At 34.9% G+C, this 19,540-nt stretch overlaps 4 protein-coding genes and 1 non-coding gene across 7 annotated transcripts; 1 reads left to right on the forward strand and 4 right to left on the reverse strand.

Moving 5' to 3' along the window:
- On the forward strand, positions 1 to 3,802 carry LOC115985683. Of its 2 annotated transcripts, none has more exons than XM_031108600.1 (6): positions 1 to 852; positions 1,649 to 1,742; positions 2,209 to 2,375; positions 2,482 to 2,557; positions 2,657 to 2,717; positions 3,463 to 3,802. In XM_031108600.1, the coding sequence occupies exons 1-5, from the start codon at positions 730 to 732 to the stop codon at positions 2,671 to 2,673; spliced, it is 477 nt and encodes a 158-aa protein (XP_030964460.1). In that variant the 5' UTR covers positions 1 to 729; the 3' UTR covers positions 2,674 to 2,717; positions 3,463 to 3,802. The 2 variants fall into 2 exon arrangements, with proteins under 2 accessions (XP_030964460.1, XP_030964464.1); XM_031108604.1 differs by lacking the exon at positions 1 to 852 and adding an exon at positions 859 to 1,551.
- Positions 3,803 to 4,209: 407 nt separating this feature from the next.
- Positions 4,210 to 7,501, reverse strand: LOC115985691. Of its 2 annotated transcripts, XM_031108614.1 has the most exons (3): positions 6,914 to 7,501; positions 4,671 to 6,517; positions 4,210 to 4,551 (listed from the first exon to the last, which is right to left on the reverse strand). In XM_031108614.1, exon 2 carries the CDS (start codon positions 6,489 to 6,491, stop codon positions 5,160 to 5,162), a length of 1,332 nt encoding a protein of 443 aa, XP_030964474.1. In that variant the 5' UTR covers positions 6,492 to 6,517; positions 6,914 to 7,501; the 3' UTR covers positions 4,210 to 4,551; positions 4,671 to 5,159. The 2 variants fall into 2 exon arrangements, with proteins under 2 accessions (XP_030964474.1, XP_030964469.1); XM_031108609.1 differs by having other exon boundaries at positions 4,671 to 7,501.
- Positions 7,502 to 7,634: 133 nt separating this feature from the next.
- On the reverse strand, positions 7,635 to 8,452 carry LOC115985704. The gene has a single exon (XM_031108619.1). The coding sequence runs from the start codon at positions 8,351 to 8,353 to the stop codon at positions 7,697 to 7,699; it is 657 nt and encodes a 218-aa protein (XP_030964479.1). The 5' UTR covers positions 8,354 to 8,452; the 3' UTR covers positions 7,635 to 7,696.
- Positions 8,453 to 8,540: 88 nt separating this feature from the next.
- TRNAD-GUC lies at positions 8,541 to 8,612 on the reverse strand. Its single transcript has one exon. It is a non-coding gene; the product is annotated as a tRNA-Asp (tRNA).
- An 8,347-nt stretch (positions 8,613 to 16,959) lies between these two features.
- LOC115951937 (protein FAR1-RELATED SEQUENCE 5-like) lies at positions 16,960 to 17,571 on the reverse strand. Its single transcript, XM_031069053.1, has one exon. It carries the CDS (start codon positions 17,569 to 17,571, stop codon positions 16,960 to 16,962), a length of 612 nt encoding a protein of 203 aa, XP_030924913.1.
- Between the last annotated feature and the right edge of the window lie 1,969 nt (positions 17,572 to 19,540).

The following is a 19,540-nucleotide window of genomic DNA, read 5'->3' on the forward strand; positions in this document are numbered from 1 at the left end:
TTGATTTTCTGTTTGAGATTTCTTTAACTTTCTTGCTTTCTGAAAGGCTAGGAGCTAATTTCCGAGAAAATCACTCCAAGGGAGGCCCATTGGCTAGGAAAAGAAAATGGGGTCGGATAGAGGAAATGAGTGGCGAGGGGATGTACGTGAAGTTCTGTGATTCCTAGAGAGCATAGAGAAATAGATTGCTAATTATCTAATGGGAACAGTACACATGGCTATAAAATCTCAGTCCACTTGGATGAGAAATGGACCCCACATGACACTTATCCAGGATGTTCTGTGGAAAAAAAAGATGGAAGATATAATATTATATGCAGAGAACAGAGATTGATGAGAGAGCGGGAGAGAGAGTTTAGTAACATAGGATAATGGTAATCCAATGGAAAATTTTACCGATGGGAAATTACATGTTGTAAAATATTGTGAGAGAAAGCAGCCTTTTTTCTTTATTGGTGATGATTATTGGTGATGATGGCACATGGACGGCACGGGAGCCAGTGCCGACTTCTGTAGGATTTTTGTCAGTATAAATTTGATGTTTTGTGAAGCAATTTAACTTCAACTCACACACACTGATCTGATCTCCTACTAGCACTGTTTCCACTGTGCTTTCTTTTTCTTCAAATCATTTCTGTTTGTTTTTTTCAACTGGGTCTTTCTTGGATTTAACTTTTATTAGTTTTTGGAGGTAGTTTTTTTTGTTGGTTAAAAAAAGAAAGAAAGATAATGGAGAGTAAGAAGCAAGAGTATTCACCTTCCTCACTCACTGCTGATCTCTTTGGTACCAAGGAGTTGCCACCATCACCGTCAGCAGGAACTTTTGCATCTATTTTTCCGCCTCCTTCGATGGTATAATGTTACTGTTCTCTATTTCATGCATTTGTTTAGTAGTTTTTTGTTCTTCAGTTGGTCACAATCTGAAGTTTTTTCGTATTCTTTTTCTTGTTTTCTCTTGGATCTCATTTATAATTTAGATTAAATGTTACAAATTTAAAAGCATAAGTGATGATGTGATAGTTTTAAATATTATCAGATTTACGAAATAAAATCTTAGCTGTCAAATCGATTCTATATAATATAATACTCTTAAGTGATGGAAAAAGGTGGGGGAAAAAGATTAATTTTGGCTTGATTTGGAAATTCTTTCATAGAATAATGGGTGTTTTTATTTTCTTTGCTTGGCCAGATTAGGTGATGTTTGCTATTTGTTACTTTTGTGGATTTCACTGTATACTTACAATTATGTTTTAATTTGGAACGTGCCTCACGGCCAGAAAAAGTTAATGTTGGTTTGATCATATAATGCTTTTGGAATGGAGGCAATATAATTTAGTTTGTATATGCTCCTGACCAAACATTTTCATATTTTGAATGTGTGGTTGAGGAACTAACCAAGAGAGACTTCAGAAAAACATTTCTTATGATTTAGCTTTAAAGAGACAGTGGAATCAATGTATACTCTGTTTGCTCTTAAAACTCACGATGAAGCAAGGTAAAAGTATAATAGCAAAGAGGATTGGTGCAGCGAGGATCAAACGGTATGAAGGAGTTGAGTAATGCAATGTCCAGCATGTTCTTCACTGGAAGACATCTCCTGGGATTTCTGCGTGTGAACGTCTGAACTCTTTCCTTTTGTGGATTTCAGGTGGCTGGGAAGAACTCAGGCACTGAGGTAATGGGATCTTGGCAGAAACCAAATTCAGAAAATCACACATGGAACATGAAACAAGAAACTTCAGGTTCATGATCAGGGCTCTTTAGTCTCTTCTGTTCGTCCATTCTTCTTTCACCATTTCAAGAATATATGGGACCTTATTTCAGAGTAAAGTTATTCTTTGACAATGCCTGTTGTTTCATGCTCTCTCTTTTTCTCTCTCTCTCTCTCTCAGTTGATAAGCAAAAGATTGTCACTTGACACTTAGCTTCCTGTATTTGCTTCTTGGGCGAATCAAACAAAAATATATTTAGTTTATTTGCTTAGCACTTCTCCTACCTATTTCTAGAGCCAAAATTCTTAGAATCTTCATTTACTAAGTGAGAGAAATAAGGATGCATTTTCACATTTTGCGAACATCTAGGTTATGCTCCCTGTTATCTCTAGAATTATCATCTCCTAGTAATGAAATTATGAGTACCTTAAAGTAAGTAAAGCTATTGTTTGGAGAATATTGTCTTAGAACTTCGTATTTTGCTCAAATTATGCAGCTATGAATAGCAAGGTTGCACGCTGTAGCATACCCAACAATGACAGGGGTTCAGTTTTCCAGGAACAAAGAGTGGAACCTTGTCATCTAAGTTCATCTCTTTATTATGGTGGGCAAGACGTCTATTCCCAGTACCCGAGTACCCAAAACTCTGAATCATTCCCTCTAGTGAGTCTTGATTAGTTGATAATTGGTAAAGTATGATACTGTGGTAGTGTCAGCCTGATCAGTATTATGTGAAACTAATTGTGTTCGTAACTTTGTGATGAATTAGTTCAAGGAAGATGGGGGAGAAGATGATCTGAATGGAAACAATGCAAACAGTGCATCTCGAGGAAATTGGTGGCAAGGTATTCCTGTTATTAATGAAGATTTGCTTGAAAATCAGCACAGTTATGGTTGTAGACTATACTGATGTCTTCCTAACTTGCTGATTTTCCTTTCTGTAGGTTCACTTTATTATTAGGGCCTTGCCTTCCTAGGCATATGAAATTTCCATCTATTTTCAAGGTACGTAAATGGAAACATCTATATGGTAGGAAATAGACTGATATATTTTTTTTTATTGTATATGACATTTCCTAAATATAAGTGACAAAGTATAGCACATACAGTGGTCACAAGGGGACAACAAACTATTAAGTTTCTCTCTCTTTAACATTCACCTCTAGTTTGTGCTTGGCTCAAAATTTTAGGCCTTGTTTTTTTTCAGTTTGCTGCTAGAACTAATAGTGTTTATACTGGGACTCTATATGCCATATTATGTGCTTCAACTAAAGCACTGTAACTTATTGTGGTGGAATATCTGATCTCTGGAATTAAAATGAACAAAGTGGCTAATTGGTTGCATTCGCATCTATCTCCACACAATCTTCAAGTAATCAGTTTATCTAAAGAAGTCGCTTTGAATTTTGCAATGCAAGAAAATGCATACTGACAAAACCAAAACCAAAAGGCAAATCAATCTCTTTAAACAGTTTGTGAATGCTCTTCTCCCCTCCCCCCCACTTTCCTCCTTTTCCTTTTGGCTTCTTGTGGGGACTGGGTAAAATAAAAAGATGAGTGTAAAAAGAGGGTGTACAAGAAAGGGAGGGGACTTTAAAATTATTTAAGAATGATACTTGTTTGTGCATACGTACTTTCATGAAAATATCAGTCAACTTTTTGAGTTGAGGCTTTACCAAAGCTCTCATTATAATTCTTTAATCTGATTTGCAGTGTTTTAACTTAAGTTGTATTTCTGTTTTCTATGCAGGAATTCACGGAGCCTTTGTAATAAGCATGGCAGATTTGCAAAATAAATAAGTAGCCTGTAGACAAAGCTTATAAGCGACTAGTTATGGCTGCTCTCTCAGTTTAATTGTACAAAGCCTTTGTGGTGACTATCACATCATATCTGTTTCAATGGAGAACCAGAACAGATGGTTGATAGATTCTATAAAAGTTGTCCAGGTTCTCTCTTGGGCTAAGTTTTCATATGCGGTCGAACAATGTTATGTGCTCCTTTTAAACCTGTAATTGATATAATAGATGGATAGAAGGGCGTCAAGTAGTTTGAGATATGTTAGTAAGGTTTTATTTATTTTATGTTGTGATGATCGTGTATTGAAAAGAGGCCGGGTCTTTTGTGTGATGGCAAATGTCATCCACCAAAAGCTATAGGTAGTAGGTTCAAGTCTGGAATCATCATTTCCAAAAAATAAAAATATAAAAATTTGGAGGGCTAGATTATCTAACAATTACCTCTCTTAGACCCCCCTAAAGTGGGGTGAGAGTTTTTCACATTATGTACGACCTTTTTCTATGATTACGTATTGAAATATATATATTGAGGAGAGTTAAAGTAGGAACATAATCTAATATTCTATTTAAAAAGTTATGTTCCTTTTTCAATAGGATCATCAAAACTTTTTTTTTTGGACACATTTTTAAGTGGAGGAGATAGGATTCAAAATTTTGAACATCTTTGTTGGAAACATTAAGAAATGTCGTTTCACCTAAAGGTTATTGGCTGCTAGGGATCATTCCAACATTAATAAGTGTTATACTTGAATAGCAAGTACTTCACAGCAGACTAAACATTCCCTATAATTTGAAATTTCTCATTAACTGGCTCTTCACTATCAAGTTCTGCAAACATAAACATCGTTTTACTTTTTGTGGAACCTATTAAAAACCTACTTCTAAAAAGAGAAGAGAACTTGCATATTCCACTGGTTTGTCGTAGGGCATATGATGAAGATGCATATAATCACACTCACTACTGGCAAGCTTGAATAATGAACTTACAGTTTGACATAGTAGCTTCCATGAATATATGAACCTTATATGTAGTATCCAAAGCCTGAGATTTTCAATTTTCTTTCTTTAGAGGCATTATATTTTATACTGTAATTTCAAAACAAAGTGATGAAAAATTGAAATGACAAAGAGAAGGAATAAAATTAAAATAAGCATGCTTACCTCCACAAAAACGAGTAATAACCCAGTTACTTGGCACCTTGAATGTTTAGGAATGGTCACAGCTTCCTTCGGATTTAATTAGTACTAGAAAGTCTGGAAAAACATAACTATACAACAAGTCAAAGCTTAGGTTCTGCCTCACCTTCTTCACATAAAGCCTCATCTGTTAGAGACTTCCATCATTATCATCCTAAAACTACTAATGCACAAGTGCCTCATCACAAGCCTCTCCCCTTTTGACATAGATTTCCTGATTACCAGGCTTTGCTCCCTCTTAACAATGCAGTCTCACAACCACAGTTAAACTTTATAAAGTCAATACACAAACTTCTTTGGACCATCCATATCTTTGTGATATACCCCTTCCCCTTCCCCTTCCTCCTCCCCAACTTTTCCCAAATAGAATAATGCAAACAAAGCAAAGTGACTTCATACAATTGTTGCTCCATTCTCTCTTTCAAAATTGGTTATGAGGATCAAGTCACCATTTCATTTGAATGGAGAGTAGTATTGACAATAATTGTCCTTGTTGTTCCCGTCATTTGATATGCAAAGGAATAGCTTCTCATATGCAGCAGCCATCTTTGTGGCTGTGAACAACTCCAAACCTCTCTGCCAAGCAACCTGGCCTTTCTTCTCCAGAACTCCCTTGCCATCAACCCAAACTTGATAGAGGGCAGTTTTTAATGAAGTTACAGTTGGTGAAAATGTATAGCCCATTTCGGTACCAACAATCACGGACCCTGTAATGCTGGCCAGCCTTGTTGCCAATACCGGCTTACCAGAAATCATTGCTTCTAACAGAGTATGATCTAATCCCTGAGCTCGAAGAGTTGGGTTTATGAAAATATCAATAGCATTATAAAACCTTGCTAGTTGAGCTTGTTCCAGTGGCCCCATGACTAGCACATTTGCCCCAAGATCTCTGTATCTAACAGCCCAAGGACCATCCCCAGCAACAAGAACAACACTGGTTTCCCGAAATGTATCATTTTCCTTAAACATTTCCCTTAGAGCTTCGAACATAAGTGGGTGTCCTTTGTCCTTTACTAATCTCCCAGCCATCCCCAAAACCAATGACTTGGAGTCTGGAATGCCATACTTTTGCTTAAATTCCCTTCCCTTGGTAACATCTGGCATGAAAATCTCCTCATCTACACCATTGAGAATAATATGAACTCGTTCTTCGGGAAGCATATAGATTCTCTTCAAGACATCTCCAACATGATCACTTGTAGCTACATGGTGGGCATATCTTGGGAAGAACTTCACCTCTTCAACAACCTTCATAAGTCTTTGAGTTAATGCATTTGCCTGTGGTTCTTCAGGATGCCGCAAAAGCTCTTGAATGATGTCAGAATGAATGGTTTCATATGCAATCCCATGCCAAGTAACAGCTAAGTTAGTCACATTCTGGGATCGCGTATGCAAGAGCCCAACACTTTCAGTGTGGATCATATCAAATGGCCTTCCAGTTGAGTTTTGAGTTTGAAATAGCTTCCAAACTGAAGCTTGGTCCAGATAACCAGCAGCTGTAGCTTTTGAAAGGTGAAAATATAAATTGCTGATTGGGTATCTTGGAAAGGAGGTGTTTGAGGGAAAAGTGGTGAAGATGTGAAGCTCGTGGCCTCTTTTGGCAAGGGCAAGATGGAGGGTCAAGGCATGCCGTTCAAGCCCACCTGCTTGAGATCTATGAGGCCATTTCTTGACAAAGAGTGCAATCTTAAGAAGTTTAGGAGGTGGTGTTGAGGGAAAATGAAGATGATTCCATGCAGAAGGGAATGTGAGGAGGTCAATAGCTTGATTCTGCTTTTGCTCCATTATTTGATTACGGAAATAGCATGGCCCTGAGTAATGACACCAATAGAGGAATGAGATGAATGAGAAAACTGAGAGAATGAAGATGATGCAGCAGAGAGAACGAAAGCTCATAAAAGTATTATGACTATTTGCCATGGAAGTGAACATTCAAATTGTAAGGCCAGAAGGAAATTCTATCAAGTTTTTCCTTAGAATAACCTGTGAAAGAAGTGGAAAAGAAATTCGGTTTCAAACATCAGAATTAGATCTTGGAAAAAATTGCTGTGGCTTAGAAGATATAACATATTCTTCAAAATGAAGGCAGAGAACCTGCACTAACTCTCATAATCTCTTTGTTTGTTTATTATGTTTCTCATCTGAGAGGCATCTGCACATGGTTACTGCTAGTTTAAGTAAAGCATATCCTAAAACGAAGACTATACCTGTTGACCAGTTTATGCAAGATGAACTTTGGTTTTAGCAGCAACACCATTGACTCAATGAACCAAATCAAGCCAGCCCGAGTTGTCCTACCTCCTTAGAATATAGCAAGAAAACAAATTTGAAGCCATTATCACTGCCAACTACCAATATAATAGTAATATCAAAGCGAAACCCTACATTTATATACTGCATAGTCTACCAAATTATGAACCTAAACCACTAAATTATACAATCTGTTACGGAGTTTTCATCTCTTTCATAATTCATAGAATATCACATGTACTTAAAGTTAAAAGGATCAAACTTCCCTGACTATCCACGTTAAGAAAGCAAAATGTCAACATGAACCAATTAAAAAACACATCATTTGGTAATTCCAACCTCATCTCTCTATATTTTATTCCAAATTCTCACAGCTACAAGAAGTATAAAATTATCAGTAAGGACACTGAAATTGCACAAAACTAGCACAAATTGAGCATAATATATGACATTTCATAATTTTAAGAATTAAAAAGTTAACTCAATTGATAAAGTATCTTGTTATCGAATAATAACCCTCGCATAAAAATACTAATAAAGCCAAAAAAGAGAGAGATCTAACAATTGACACGATCATTTTATATATATTTTTTTGATAAGTACACAATCATTTTATATATCTACAAATACAAATAACAGTTTATATGAAAAATATATTTACAATTTCTTTTGGTTTTATAAAATATACGATTTCCACCTCAAAAAAAAAGAAAAAGAAAAAAGAGATATATTCCTATTTCCTAGCGAGTAAAGGCGTGAAGCACAAGAAAAACATAAACCACAAGTGCTACAGGAACCAGAATCACCAGAGGACCAATTGCAGCATAAGTATACATACTCCCACAACCCAATACCCCTAACTTGATCTGAACCAAAGCCACCAATGCCATCATCAAAAACCCGCATCCGAAAACAGACCCGGCTGCCGAGACGAGCATCCCGGCCCGCAAAATGGCTGTGTTAAGGTGCCCCATGGCCATGGCATTGGTGCCACTAAAAGCACCAGTCCTCCTCTCACTGCTACGTGTGGTGGTGATCTTGATGGCTTGTTTGAGAGCCAAGGCGATGAGGCTGGAGAAGAGGAAGGAGCTGAAGGAGTAGACGTGGAAGGCTATGAGGTCCTCGGCGATGGCGGAGCCGGCGGCGCATGAGGCCGAGTCGATGAGAACGGATTTGGGGTCGGTGGTGGGGTACCAGGTGAGGCCGAGGAAGAGAGCGAAGGTGAAGAGGGAGTTCACGTTGACGATGCTGTCTAAGGCCATTATGTGGATCGATGTTGTCGTCAGTTTACGGCGTGAGTGTGTTGACACGTCGGACATCTGCGGCTGATATGTGGTGGCGGAAATGACAGGGGAGGTGGAGGAGGAAACATTTTTTCTGTTTCTTAAGAACAGCATATTTTTATTTTGTGCGGTTGTGGTGTTGTGTTGTGTTTGCAAATGGTTGAGGAGTGGCGTTAAAGTTTTGAAACTTTGGGGGAATCGAAGGTGGCGTGACTTCACCGGCAAGGAAAAGAGGACACTCATTCTCATATATATATATATATATATTTTGATTCTTTTGGAAGTAAAAAGAAAAGGGTCGCGCCGTTGCCGGGGATCGAACCCGGGTCACCCGCGTGACAGGCGGGAATACTTACCACTATACTACAACGACCTGTTGATGCTTGCTTATCAAGTGTTATTATTTATTTCATTCATAATTTGAGATGCCCGAGGTTTTAAAAGTGTAGTACCTAATTTATTAATCTAGTGGGTATCAAGAATTATAAATATAATAGCTTTCATTTGCTTTGGACATGACTTAATTGAATGCACCAAAAAACCATACTTCAAACACTTAATAAGGTCCCATAAAAAAAAAAACACTTAATAAGGTCTTTATGACATTAAGAAACAAGATTAAGAAACAAACACACACTAAAGAGTGGGGATAAAGTTCTAATACAAATGCAAACCACAAATTATACATACATACATACACATATATATATATATATATATATGGTAACTTTTAAGGAAAAAATGTGATAATTTATACTACATGGAATGCTCTCTTTTAAGCAACATGAGACAATTAAATGTTTTTTTATGAGATTGTTTTGTTCCTAAGCACATTCTTATATTATGATTTTTTTTCCTTAATAAATTTATAGTAGGAAATAAAAAAGAAAAAACAAAAGACAAAAAAGGAAACATTTTTTTATTGAAATGGTGGTATCATCGAGACATTAACCAATAGAAAAATTTTCTTTGGAGGTATTTCGTTGCAAATGCCAAGAAACATTTAATAGGATTTTGTTGTTGTTGTTGTTGTTGTAATAGTAGTAGCTTAGAAATCTTGAGTAACAAACTGAATTTAAGGCATTATGTGCATGAATCAGGATAGATAAGGTTGAAGGATATTTCAACCTAATTTGATCTTACCAGGTTATGAAATTTCCAATACAAACCCATCATATGTGTAGAAATTAGCTCAACCCCACCCACAAGGGTTGAGTTGGTGCTTTCTTGCTTCATGCATTATAAAATTTTGGGTTTTCATTAATTATTTAAGCACATTTTTAGTGGATTATTACTTTCTTTTCTTTTATTTTTTGATAATATAATATTATTAAAGCACATTTTTTTGTGGATTATTACTTTCTTTTCTTTTGTTTTTTTGATAATTTAATAGATTGTTACAATTAACATAATATGCCTAAATTATATTCTAAATTTCCAAATTCATCAAAATTAGCTTTCAAAATACCAATATAAATAAGCCAACAAAATTAAAATATGGGAAATTAAACAAAAACCTCTAATTACAATTTTGTATAGGTTTCCTCTCCAAAAAATAGGTAGAGGCAAAGAGAAGACGTGAAGTACAAATATTTTTTCTTAGAGCATTTATATTGGTGGAGCCATAAATTTAGCAATATGGCTCCACAAGAAGTTACTTTATTTATTTTATCTTCTAACTTTACAATGCACCAAACATCAATAGATCTATATTTCTAGCTATTTGATTAAAATAATATAAAAAATTCATTAAAAAACAGTGGGAACACAATCAAAAGAGATTTCTATATCTATATTCTAGAAAAAAAAAAAAAAAAAAAAAAAAAAAAAAAAAAGGGAAAATTTTTTTTTTTTTTTTTTTTGAGAAAGCAGAAAAGGGACAGTTGAGCTGCTTGTGTTCGGTAAAACGACCCTAAAAAACCTTAAAATGGTAGAGGTTCAATAGATTGGGAAAATTACATTGTTGCTCCTAAAAATATGTATGAGCTGAAAAAAAACGTTGGAGCTTGGAGTCCTTCTTGGTCTTTTCCTCTCTAATTTTCTGCTGACACATTTGGTGGAAATTACTTTGTTGCTCCTATCTTCATTTGTTAGCTAAAGAAAAAGTGGGAGCTTTTTAGTCTTTTTATTGTCAACTTTATGGTGCTGTCAGACGTTCAACTTTATATTGCTGCCAGCTGTGTTGTTTTTTTTAAGGAAATTACCATCTTGACTCCTAAGTACATGGGCAGGCTAAAAGTGTATGAGTGCATTTTTGTTTTTTTGTCTATTAACTCTAGAATGCATGATTTTGAAACCCGGATCGAACCGTATGGTTGGACCGAATTAACCGGAAGTCGGCCATCAATCTGAGTTTTTAAACATAAAAAACTGGAAATCTCTGTTTTGCAAGAAACCGGTCAAACCGTCTGGTTTGTGGAATCGGGTACGAGTTTTTCGGTTTTCTTCCCCCAAATAATTTTGCTAAAAATCTCCGACTTTCATCTCGTTTGTCAACTACATCACTGGATTTCACCGTTTAATGAGAGACCAAGAGAGGGGAGGGAGAGAGAAAAAGGCAAGAGTAATAGAGATTAGAGAGAATGAAGTAATATAGTAATGGAAAATGGAGAGCAAACTTACATTGGCAATAGATTTTTTGGAATAGAAGTTGAATCATGCATTTTCGAAGAGATGTTTTGTAGGAATTCTTGGGAACCGGATCCTCTCCATTTCCCTTTGAAATGGAGAGACTCCAGTTCACGGTGGGGATTGAGTCCAAAATGATCCACGCTCAAAAATTGGACACATCATTTAAAATGTGTCACCACACTTAACTGGAGTTCAGTTGACTTAACTGGGGTTTAACTCAACCGGACAAAAAAAACTCAAGTTAAACTCTTAACTCTCACCAGCTGTTCAAACTCTCTCTCTCAAATTTCAAAGTTCAAACTCTCTCAACCTCCCACTTCTAGCATACTCAACTCAAACCCATTAGCAAAATCAAAGGAAAAACTTAGCTCACCAGAGATCCCGACACCCATACACGCATCCTCTTTAAATCCAAATCAGAGAGAGAGTAAGGATTGGGGTTTGGAGAGAATCGGGTGTAGAGAGAGACATTGATGCTTTTCAGACCCAAATCAGAGAAGGTTAGGGTTTGGGTTTGGAGAAAATCGGGAAAGAGAGAAGTTGATGATCTGATCTATGGAGGAAAATGAGATTGAGAGACAGAGAAAGAGATTTTGGTCGAAGGAGAGAAGAAGCCACCATCGGAGGTGGTGGTTGCGGTGAGCCAGCCTTGCCAATTTGGTTCAGGCCCAAATCAGAGAAGGTTAGGGTTTGGGTTTGGGGAAAATCGGGAAAGAGAGAAGTTGATGCTCAATCTCCATGGCTATCGCTAGCAGCCACCGTGTTCCACTCCACCAATTCCGGCCGTGGTTCCGGTGAAGTTCCTCTATCTCCCTCTTTGATTTTTCCTTATTTTAATTTTCTCAACAAAAAAAAAGATTTTTTAATTTTTAGTATTTTATTAGGATTTCGTTTTCTTTTGATAAATAAATTGAATTCCCTGTTGTACTTGGGAAAAAAATAATGTGGAATTTGTGTTATTGGATACAGATTGTTCTTGCCCGAGCTTCATCTTGCAACCACCCTACTGCCGGCGGCGGTGCATACAGACGGTGTTTACACCATTGGTGGCTGTTGGTACCCTTCTTTTTCTCTTTATTTTCTCTTCTCTTTTTATTTGCTTTTTAGATATGACCGAAACCCCCATTTTGTTTCAGTTTTTATTAGTGACTAGGTTTCCTTTTGCATAAAACAATGGAGGTTTTTGGGTACAGCCAAATGTGCTGTGATTGAAGGGAAAGTGGCCTGCTTGTAGTTGTTTTGTGTTTTTGTCTTTGACATCAGTAAAGTAATTGTGTTGCTTGGTATATGCTAAAAAAATCATTATGAAATTTCTCTTTTTGTCCTAATTTTTCTTAGGTACCTATTATTTTCCTAAATTGCAGATGGGTATTTTGCGTGTTGTAGTTCATTTTAAAGGTATAAACTGTGGCTCTTTATAGGCTAACTTGAGGGGAAAATTTTTGCTTGCTTGAATTGTTACCAATCATACTTAAAAAGTTTAGCCCAAATTTTAAGTAGTCAATTTAGATTTTTATATGTTAAGGCCTCCCTCAAACATTTTGGGTTTTTGGTTCAAAAGAATGTTTGAAAATTTGGTGAAATGTTTTTTCTTTTAATAAATCTTCAAATATTTCTAGATGAACTTTAATTCTTGGGCATTTCAATGTTATATGGATATGTTACTGATTTATGAACTCTAATTCTAATTGGGCATTTCTAAGTTATACAAATATGGTACTGATCTATACAATAAAGCAGAAATTGCATTTAAATTTAGGCACAATTGAGCTTATGAACAAGAGTTTGTTTTATGAATTTTCCCCATTTATTGTGGCCAAAGCTTAGATGGATTAATAGCTATATGTCTCTTGTTTTCTTGTTAACAGAATCTGTATGTATATATGGTGGTTTATCTACTTGTTTTCCTTTTAAATAAACAAGCATATATCTTTTGTCATTTTTCACCATGAGAGGACTAAATCCCAAACTTTTGCAAAGTTTTGCTTTGCTGATTTAAAGTTGTTATATATTCATCATAATCTTTAAGTCGATGAATGCGTTTTACCATTGTCAAACTAATTCATGAATTTTTCTAATTCATGTTCCATGTTTTTCTTGATTAGCTATAAACCGAAAATTACTTCAAATAATTATTTTTTTAATTGCTTAATGGTGAGCGAGTATTTGCTCTAGCAGACATTTGAAATGAATTCCTCAAAAGTTAGGAATTTTTTTTGGGTCCAAATTGGAGTATTTCTATATCTGTTTTTTTTAAAGTGTTTATAGTCTAGTTGCTTGTGCAGACTGTGAGCAGAGTAACATTAAGGCTAAACATGCCTTTACAGGTATGGTTTTCTTTTCTGGAACTGTCATAAATACTGAATTGTTCAGGGTTGATGCATTGTTTCTTTTTTATTCTACTCGTGATGGGTGCATTGTTCTTTTAAATGTCAATGTCAAGTTTGCCTTGTAAAAAGTGCAATGTTGGCATGCTTTGACTTGAAATGCTACTATTTGCTAATCTTGGTCCCATATTCTGTTTAGGGTAAAAATTATGGACAATATGGACTAGTGATGGGTGCATTGTTCTTTTTTCTTGCATATGATTAATGATGCCATATATAAACAATATTGAAAAACAAGTAACAATAATTTTGTGTATCATGGTGCAGGGCTTCGAGTAACAATTGATTGCAAGCCAGAGTAACAATTGATTGCAAGCTAGAAAATGGACACTTAAAGACAAGAGGGGTAGGGAAACTCAATGAAGAAGGAAAGTTCAAAGTGTCTATTCATCGTAAGATTGTAAAAGATGGCAAACTGAATGAGGAATGCTATGCACAGCTTCACAGTGCATCAGCTGCACCATGCCCTGCACATAATGGCCTAGAGTCTTCAAAAGTAGTATTGTGACATTTGTTATTGTAAGGATTGTAAGGATTGAATTTTGATTGTAAGGATTGTGACAGTTGTTATTGTAAGGATTGAATTTTAATTGTAAGGATTGTGACAAGTGGAATGTGGATATTTACAGATATTTGTAAGTAAAGATTGTGACAGTTGTGGGCTATTGATATTTGTAGATATTTTTAAGTAGGTGTAAGGGTGTGCTGCATAGGTGGTACGAGTAAAGCTGCTGTGTGTGTAAGGGTGTGTAGGGGACTTTGCATGTGGGTGTGCATAGGTGGTGCGGGTATAGCTGCTGGGGTGTGCGTGTGTGCTTGCATGTGGGTGCGTGGGAGTGTACAGTTTAGATAAATTGTACTACCATTGTGGGTTGTTAGTTGGTTGGGCCAAGGTGTGTAGTTAGTTGGTTATGTGGAGTGTTTATAAGGAGAGGAAAAGGATAGTAAAACTCATGTAGATAAGGATTGTAAAAATCATGCAAAAGAAAAATTGACACACCAATTAACATGCATATAGCTCAAAACTTGTCATATTTATATAAATTTTTTCTCCTCACAGCAACACTTATATATAAAAACAACTCTTGCCTATCATAACAATTATGTAGAAAAACATATTTATGCCATGCAATACCAGACCTATGCAGTAACATCAATTATGCAGTAACTTCAACAGTAATTATGCAGTAACTTTAACAGTAATTATGCTGTAAAAACAACTCTTGCCTAGCATAACAATTATGTAGAAAAACATATTTATGCCATGCAATACCAGATCTATGTAGTAACATTAATTATGCAGTAACAGTAATATCAATTATGCAGTAACAGTAACATCAATTATGCAGTAACTTCAACAGTAATTATGCAGTAACAGTAACATTAATTATGCAGTAACTTTAACAGTAATTATGCATTAAAAGTAACAGTAATTATGCAGTAACTTTAACAGTAATTATGCAGTAAAAACAACTCTTGCCTAGCATAACAATTATGTAGAAAAACATATTTATGTTGTGCAATACCAGACCTATGCAGTAACATTGATTATGCAGTAACAATAACAGTAATTATGCAGTAACAGTAACAATAATTATGCAGTAAAAGTAACAATAATTATGCAGTAACTTTAACAGTAATTATGCAGTAAAAACAACTCTTGCCTAGCATAACAATTATGTAGAAAAACATATTTATGCTGTACAATACCAGACCTATGCAGGAACATTAATTATGCAGTAATAGTAACATCAATTATGCAGTAACTTTAACAGTAATTATGCAGTAACAGTAACATTAATTATGCAGTAACTTTAACAATAATTATGCAGTAAAAGTAACAGTAATTATGCAAAAATTATGCAGAAATAGTAACAATTTTTACAGCAACAAATAATTATGCAAAAATTAACACCTTGTAGAGATACATCAGACATGAAAATTAAGTATTCTTTCCAAATAATAAAAAATCTAAACATTTTGAATATGACTAAGTTTTGGACCATCAAAACTCCAGTCCTAAACTAGGAAAATTACAAATCAAGAACACTTAATCTGGACATGCGTCCTAGATTATAAAACATGATCCTAAACTAGAGACCTCCACTTGCAACACTTCCTTGAGTCAAGAGACCTCCAACACCATTAATTTTGTCGTTGGAACCTACAACACTTGATGTACTCTCTAAATGTGATGCTAATGCAACACTTGCTGATGAGCCTCCTTGATGTACTGCAGAACTTGTAGAAGCTGACTACAAAAAATCCAATTACACATTACACATATCACAAGCTTAGTATTAAAATTATCAAATCATGCATCTAAACTATTATTAATATCAAAATAAAATATATAATTGTAAATATCTTTACCATTAAAAGTTGTGTAAAATTAGTAATATTTCCAGAAGATATATCCTCAGTTTGCTTTTGTGCCATGACGTCATGAGCGAGTATTTCCTGTAAAAATTGTACTAGTTTAGCAACAATAATAGTATACTATATTAATGTGTAAAAATAAAATAGAATGGTGAAAATAAGGATAATTGAAGATTATCTCCTGCACTTTTCTTTTCTTTGTTTGCTTCTTTGATGTGCCTTCCTTTGGTTTCCTCATCTTTTCTATCCATGATTTCGTCCTACACTTTTTATTACGATAAACCTTTCTTTTCTTTATCCTTTTTGGTACAATCGTAATCGAAGCACATAATTGATCTTCTTTGTTTGCAAAATCAGTGGACGGCCTAACGATGTCTTCTTCTACATTAGCTTTGCAATTCCTAAGGTCACAAAGTTTTTTTTTCAAATCTGCAATTGCTAAGCTTAGAATATTATGGCCTTCTTTAGTTTCACATGCCTCATTCACCAATTGAATATATTTTGGACATAAATCTCGAAACCGATCTACATATTCCAGTCGAGTATCTGGGTTAATGTTATGTGTTGTGCAATTTTTTCCGCTTCCATCTTTTGCATCTCTTCTCCACCTCTTCATGATATATCTATTAGGAATCAACTTGATATCCAATACATCAAGAACTTTCAAACCATGCCTACATAAAATACCAAATGACTCAAACTTTCTGCAACTACAAGATAGAGTCTCATCTAATGGATTCCACATGACCTCATATTTTCCATTTTGATTGAAAACTCTAACCACATAACTATGTGTTCGACTCACATTGCGTTCTAGGATGGAAAGTGCCATTACCTCTTTAACTTCTGTCTGAAATAAATCAAACAACTTAGGCGTGTACACTGTTGCTACTTGGTTAAGCATAGGAGAGCTTTTGAGTTTTAATCTTGGAAATTTCTGTCTAGAGTTGTATTCTACTTCTAACTCCTTATCCGCTTTTGATTGACAATTGTTTCAAAATTAGTGAAAAACTCTACTATATTGAGATTAGTACGCAAGCAATGCTCCAAGTCAGCATTGAAACTCTCACTAAGCTAGGTTGTCTTCATTCCTGCAGTGAAAGTTCTCTTAACATATGCTTGGGCCCATTTTTCCTTCAATTTAAATAGATCAATTAGCCATTTATTTTCATGAACATCGTACTTATCTAGCATTTCATTCCAAGCTGTAAGAAGCTCATCTTCACCGTCATACTCATAGATACATGCTAAGAAATCAGCGTTAAATTGAGGCTCTGTTTTTAGTAAATGACCCAAGTGTTTCTCAACATTCTGCCACATATGCTAACTACACAATGCATGATATGTCTCAGGCATGACTACTTTTATTGCAGCTGACATTGCTGCATCTTGATCTGTGAAAATAGTGATTGGCTTTATTTCAGACATTGCTTCTAAGAAGGTCTCAAATAACCGTACAAAAGATTCAATTGTTTCATCATATAAAAGTGCACCTCTGAATACAATAGTTTCTCTATGGTGATTGAGACCCAAAAATACTCCAAGTGGCCTTGCATTTCTATTTGTGCTATACGTTGTATCAAACGTTATTAAATCACCGAAGTTGCTATAGTCAATGATCATTCTTGCATCGGCCCAAAAGATATTAGTAATCAACTCTTCACAGTCCAATTGAGTAACAAAATAATATGAAGGATTTTCCATAAGTTGACGACTAAAATATCTTCCCAAGCTAGCAGCTGCCCCATGCTCCATGTCTCTCTGTCGCTTACTACGTAAGTAGTTTTTATGATCTTGCTTGGTAAAACCAAGATTTTCATATCCACCAACTTGCTTACTAAGAAGCTCATAAGATTGCTTTAGTCTTAATCCCGATTCATGTGCCAAATCAATTTCAATAGCATGTGTTGCAGCCACTTTCCGTTGTGATGGCATCATGTGCACAGTTGATGGAAGGTGGAGATAGTAGTTATGCTCAACAATAAATTCACTCACCACATATTTTTTACTATCTCGATTAAGTACAATAACCAAATGTGCTTCACAACCACATCTTGTTTCTGCTCATGGATTCTTTACATTCTAATCTCTCTTGTCTTTGCCTCAAACTCCCTCCTTTGCACACACAAATCTCCTTGAAGTAACCACACCGGTCTTTTTACATTTATTTACATACTCTTTTCTAATACTAAAACCAGCCTTTCTGCCATATTCATTATAAAAACCATATGCAATCTCATCCGCTTCAAACTTCATCCCTTTAAATGGGGTAGATTCCATGGGCACATTAGAAGGAACATGTATTCCCATCATTATCCCTAGAAAAAATTGAACATAAATTTATTATAACTTTCACCTATCATTTATTTTCAAAACAAAGATGATGTAAAAAAAAAAAAAAATGAGGATGTAATGAATGATCAACATACTAATGAGGATGTACCTCATATGAGAGAAATGTTATATATCTTTGTTACTAAACATAAAAATTCAAGATGATCAAGCATGATTTCAACTCAACTCACTCAAAGGGCAGTCAATTTAAACATGACAGTAATAAACATGTTCTTTAAAATCTTGCATTCATAATATGCCATCAAGAATCATTATAAAGGAATCTTCTTATTATGATTAAAGAACTTATTTATTATGAGATGTTTTTTTTTTCAAAGGAGAAATTTATTAATTGAAATATCTAAACCTTGTGATCAACACCACAACAGTATCTTTTTGATCACCTCTCTATATATGTCCATAATCCACATTAAGCGTACAAGTAATCATTTTTTAATTTCACATAAACTCATCATTGATACTATTTTCTTATGAACCGATTATAATAGACTATATTAACAGCTGTGGAAATATATATTTTTTTAAATTGTGCCACTAAACTTATTGATTACACTAAGAATTAGGATCATGTGTGTAAGGATTTTAGTGTTGATCCATTCCATAACATTTTATGGTAATAAATTCAAATTTATTGATGTAATTTTATCCGTTTGAAAATCTAGTTAGTTTTTTGGTTTATATTTAGAGTTACTCAAAGAAATGCTTACTAAAGAGGTTTGCTTGAGCGAAGGTCAAGATCGATGAAGTGCGATGTGAGGTGTGCTCAAGCAAGATGGTAAACTTGCTTAAGTGGAACATTAAAGGTCCGAGATTTTGCATGTCTCTCGCTTGAGTGAGGTCGTAAAAATATACTTTCCTAATCTACTTTCCGAAGTGGTTTCTCCATTAAAGATATTCTTCTTTGAGTTTCCACTTCATCACCAAATGTTATGTCATGCTTAATGTGCTTTTTATATTACTTATTGATTTTTTTATTGCTTAACTATAGTGAAAAATTAATTGTCTAAGTGGATCACTTCACCAATATAATTTGATAATTTTGCTCATTAATTCACATTGGGGTCTAAACAGAAATTTCAATGTTCAATCTTATTAATCATATTAAATTTTTAAGAAAGACTCTTAACTTGCATCCAGCCATCAAAACAACAATATAAACTCACCAAGAAGTTTTATTGATAACTCCTTTGAGTATCCTACTTGAGTATGGTGAGATTTATCACAAAGTATTTGACAAGATACTTACCTTTTTGAGTGACAAATTTACTTTGATAAAGTTCCCTTATTAGCAAATCTCTACAATTAGTCATTTAAATATCAAAGTTGCACGTGTTAATGGCAGGTGTTTTTTTTTTTTTTTTCAAAAAAGTTACTAAAAAAGGCATATTCATTGGTCATAAGGGCCATGACTAGAGTACACTTGCTATACCATCCTTTTGTTTTTAGGGAAAACGTTCAAAAATTAACTTGTTTTCTTTTTTTTTGAGTAAAACTCGTTTTCTTATGTTCGGTAATCAGGGGCAATTGCACATACATTTTAGGGGTTCAT

This window comes from Quercus lobata, chromosome 1 (genome assembly GCF_001633185.2).
Source record: "Quercus lobata isolate SW786 chromosome 1, ValleyOak3.0 Primary Assembly, whole genome shotgun sequence".
NCBI classification, from domain to species: Eukaryota; Viridiplantae; Streptophyta; class Magnoliopsida; order Fagales; family Fagaceae; genus Quercus; species Quercus lobata.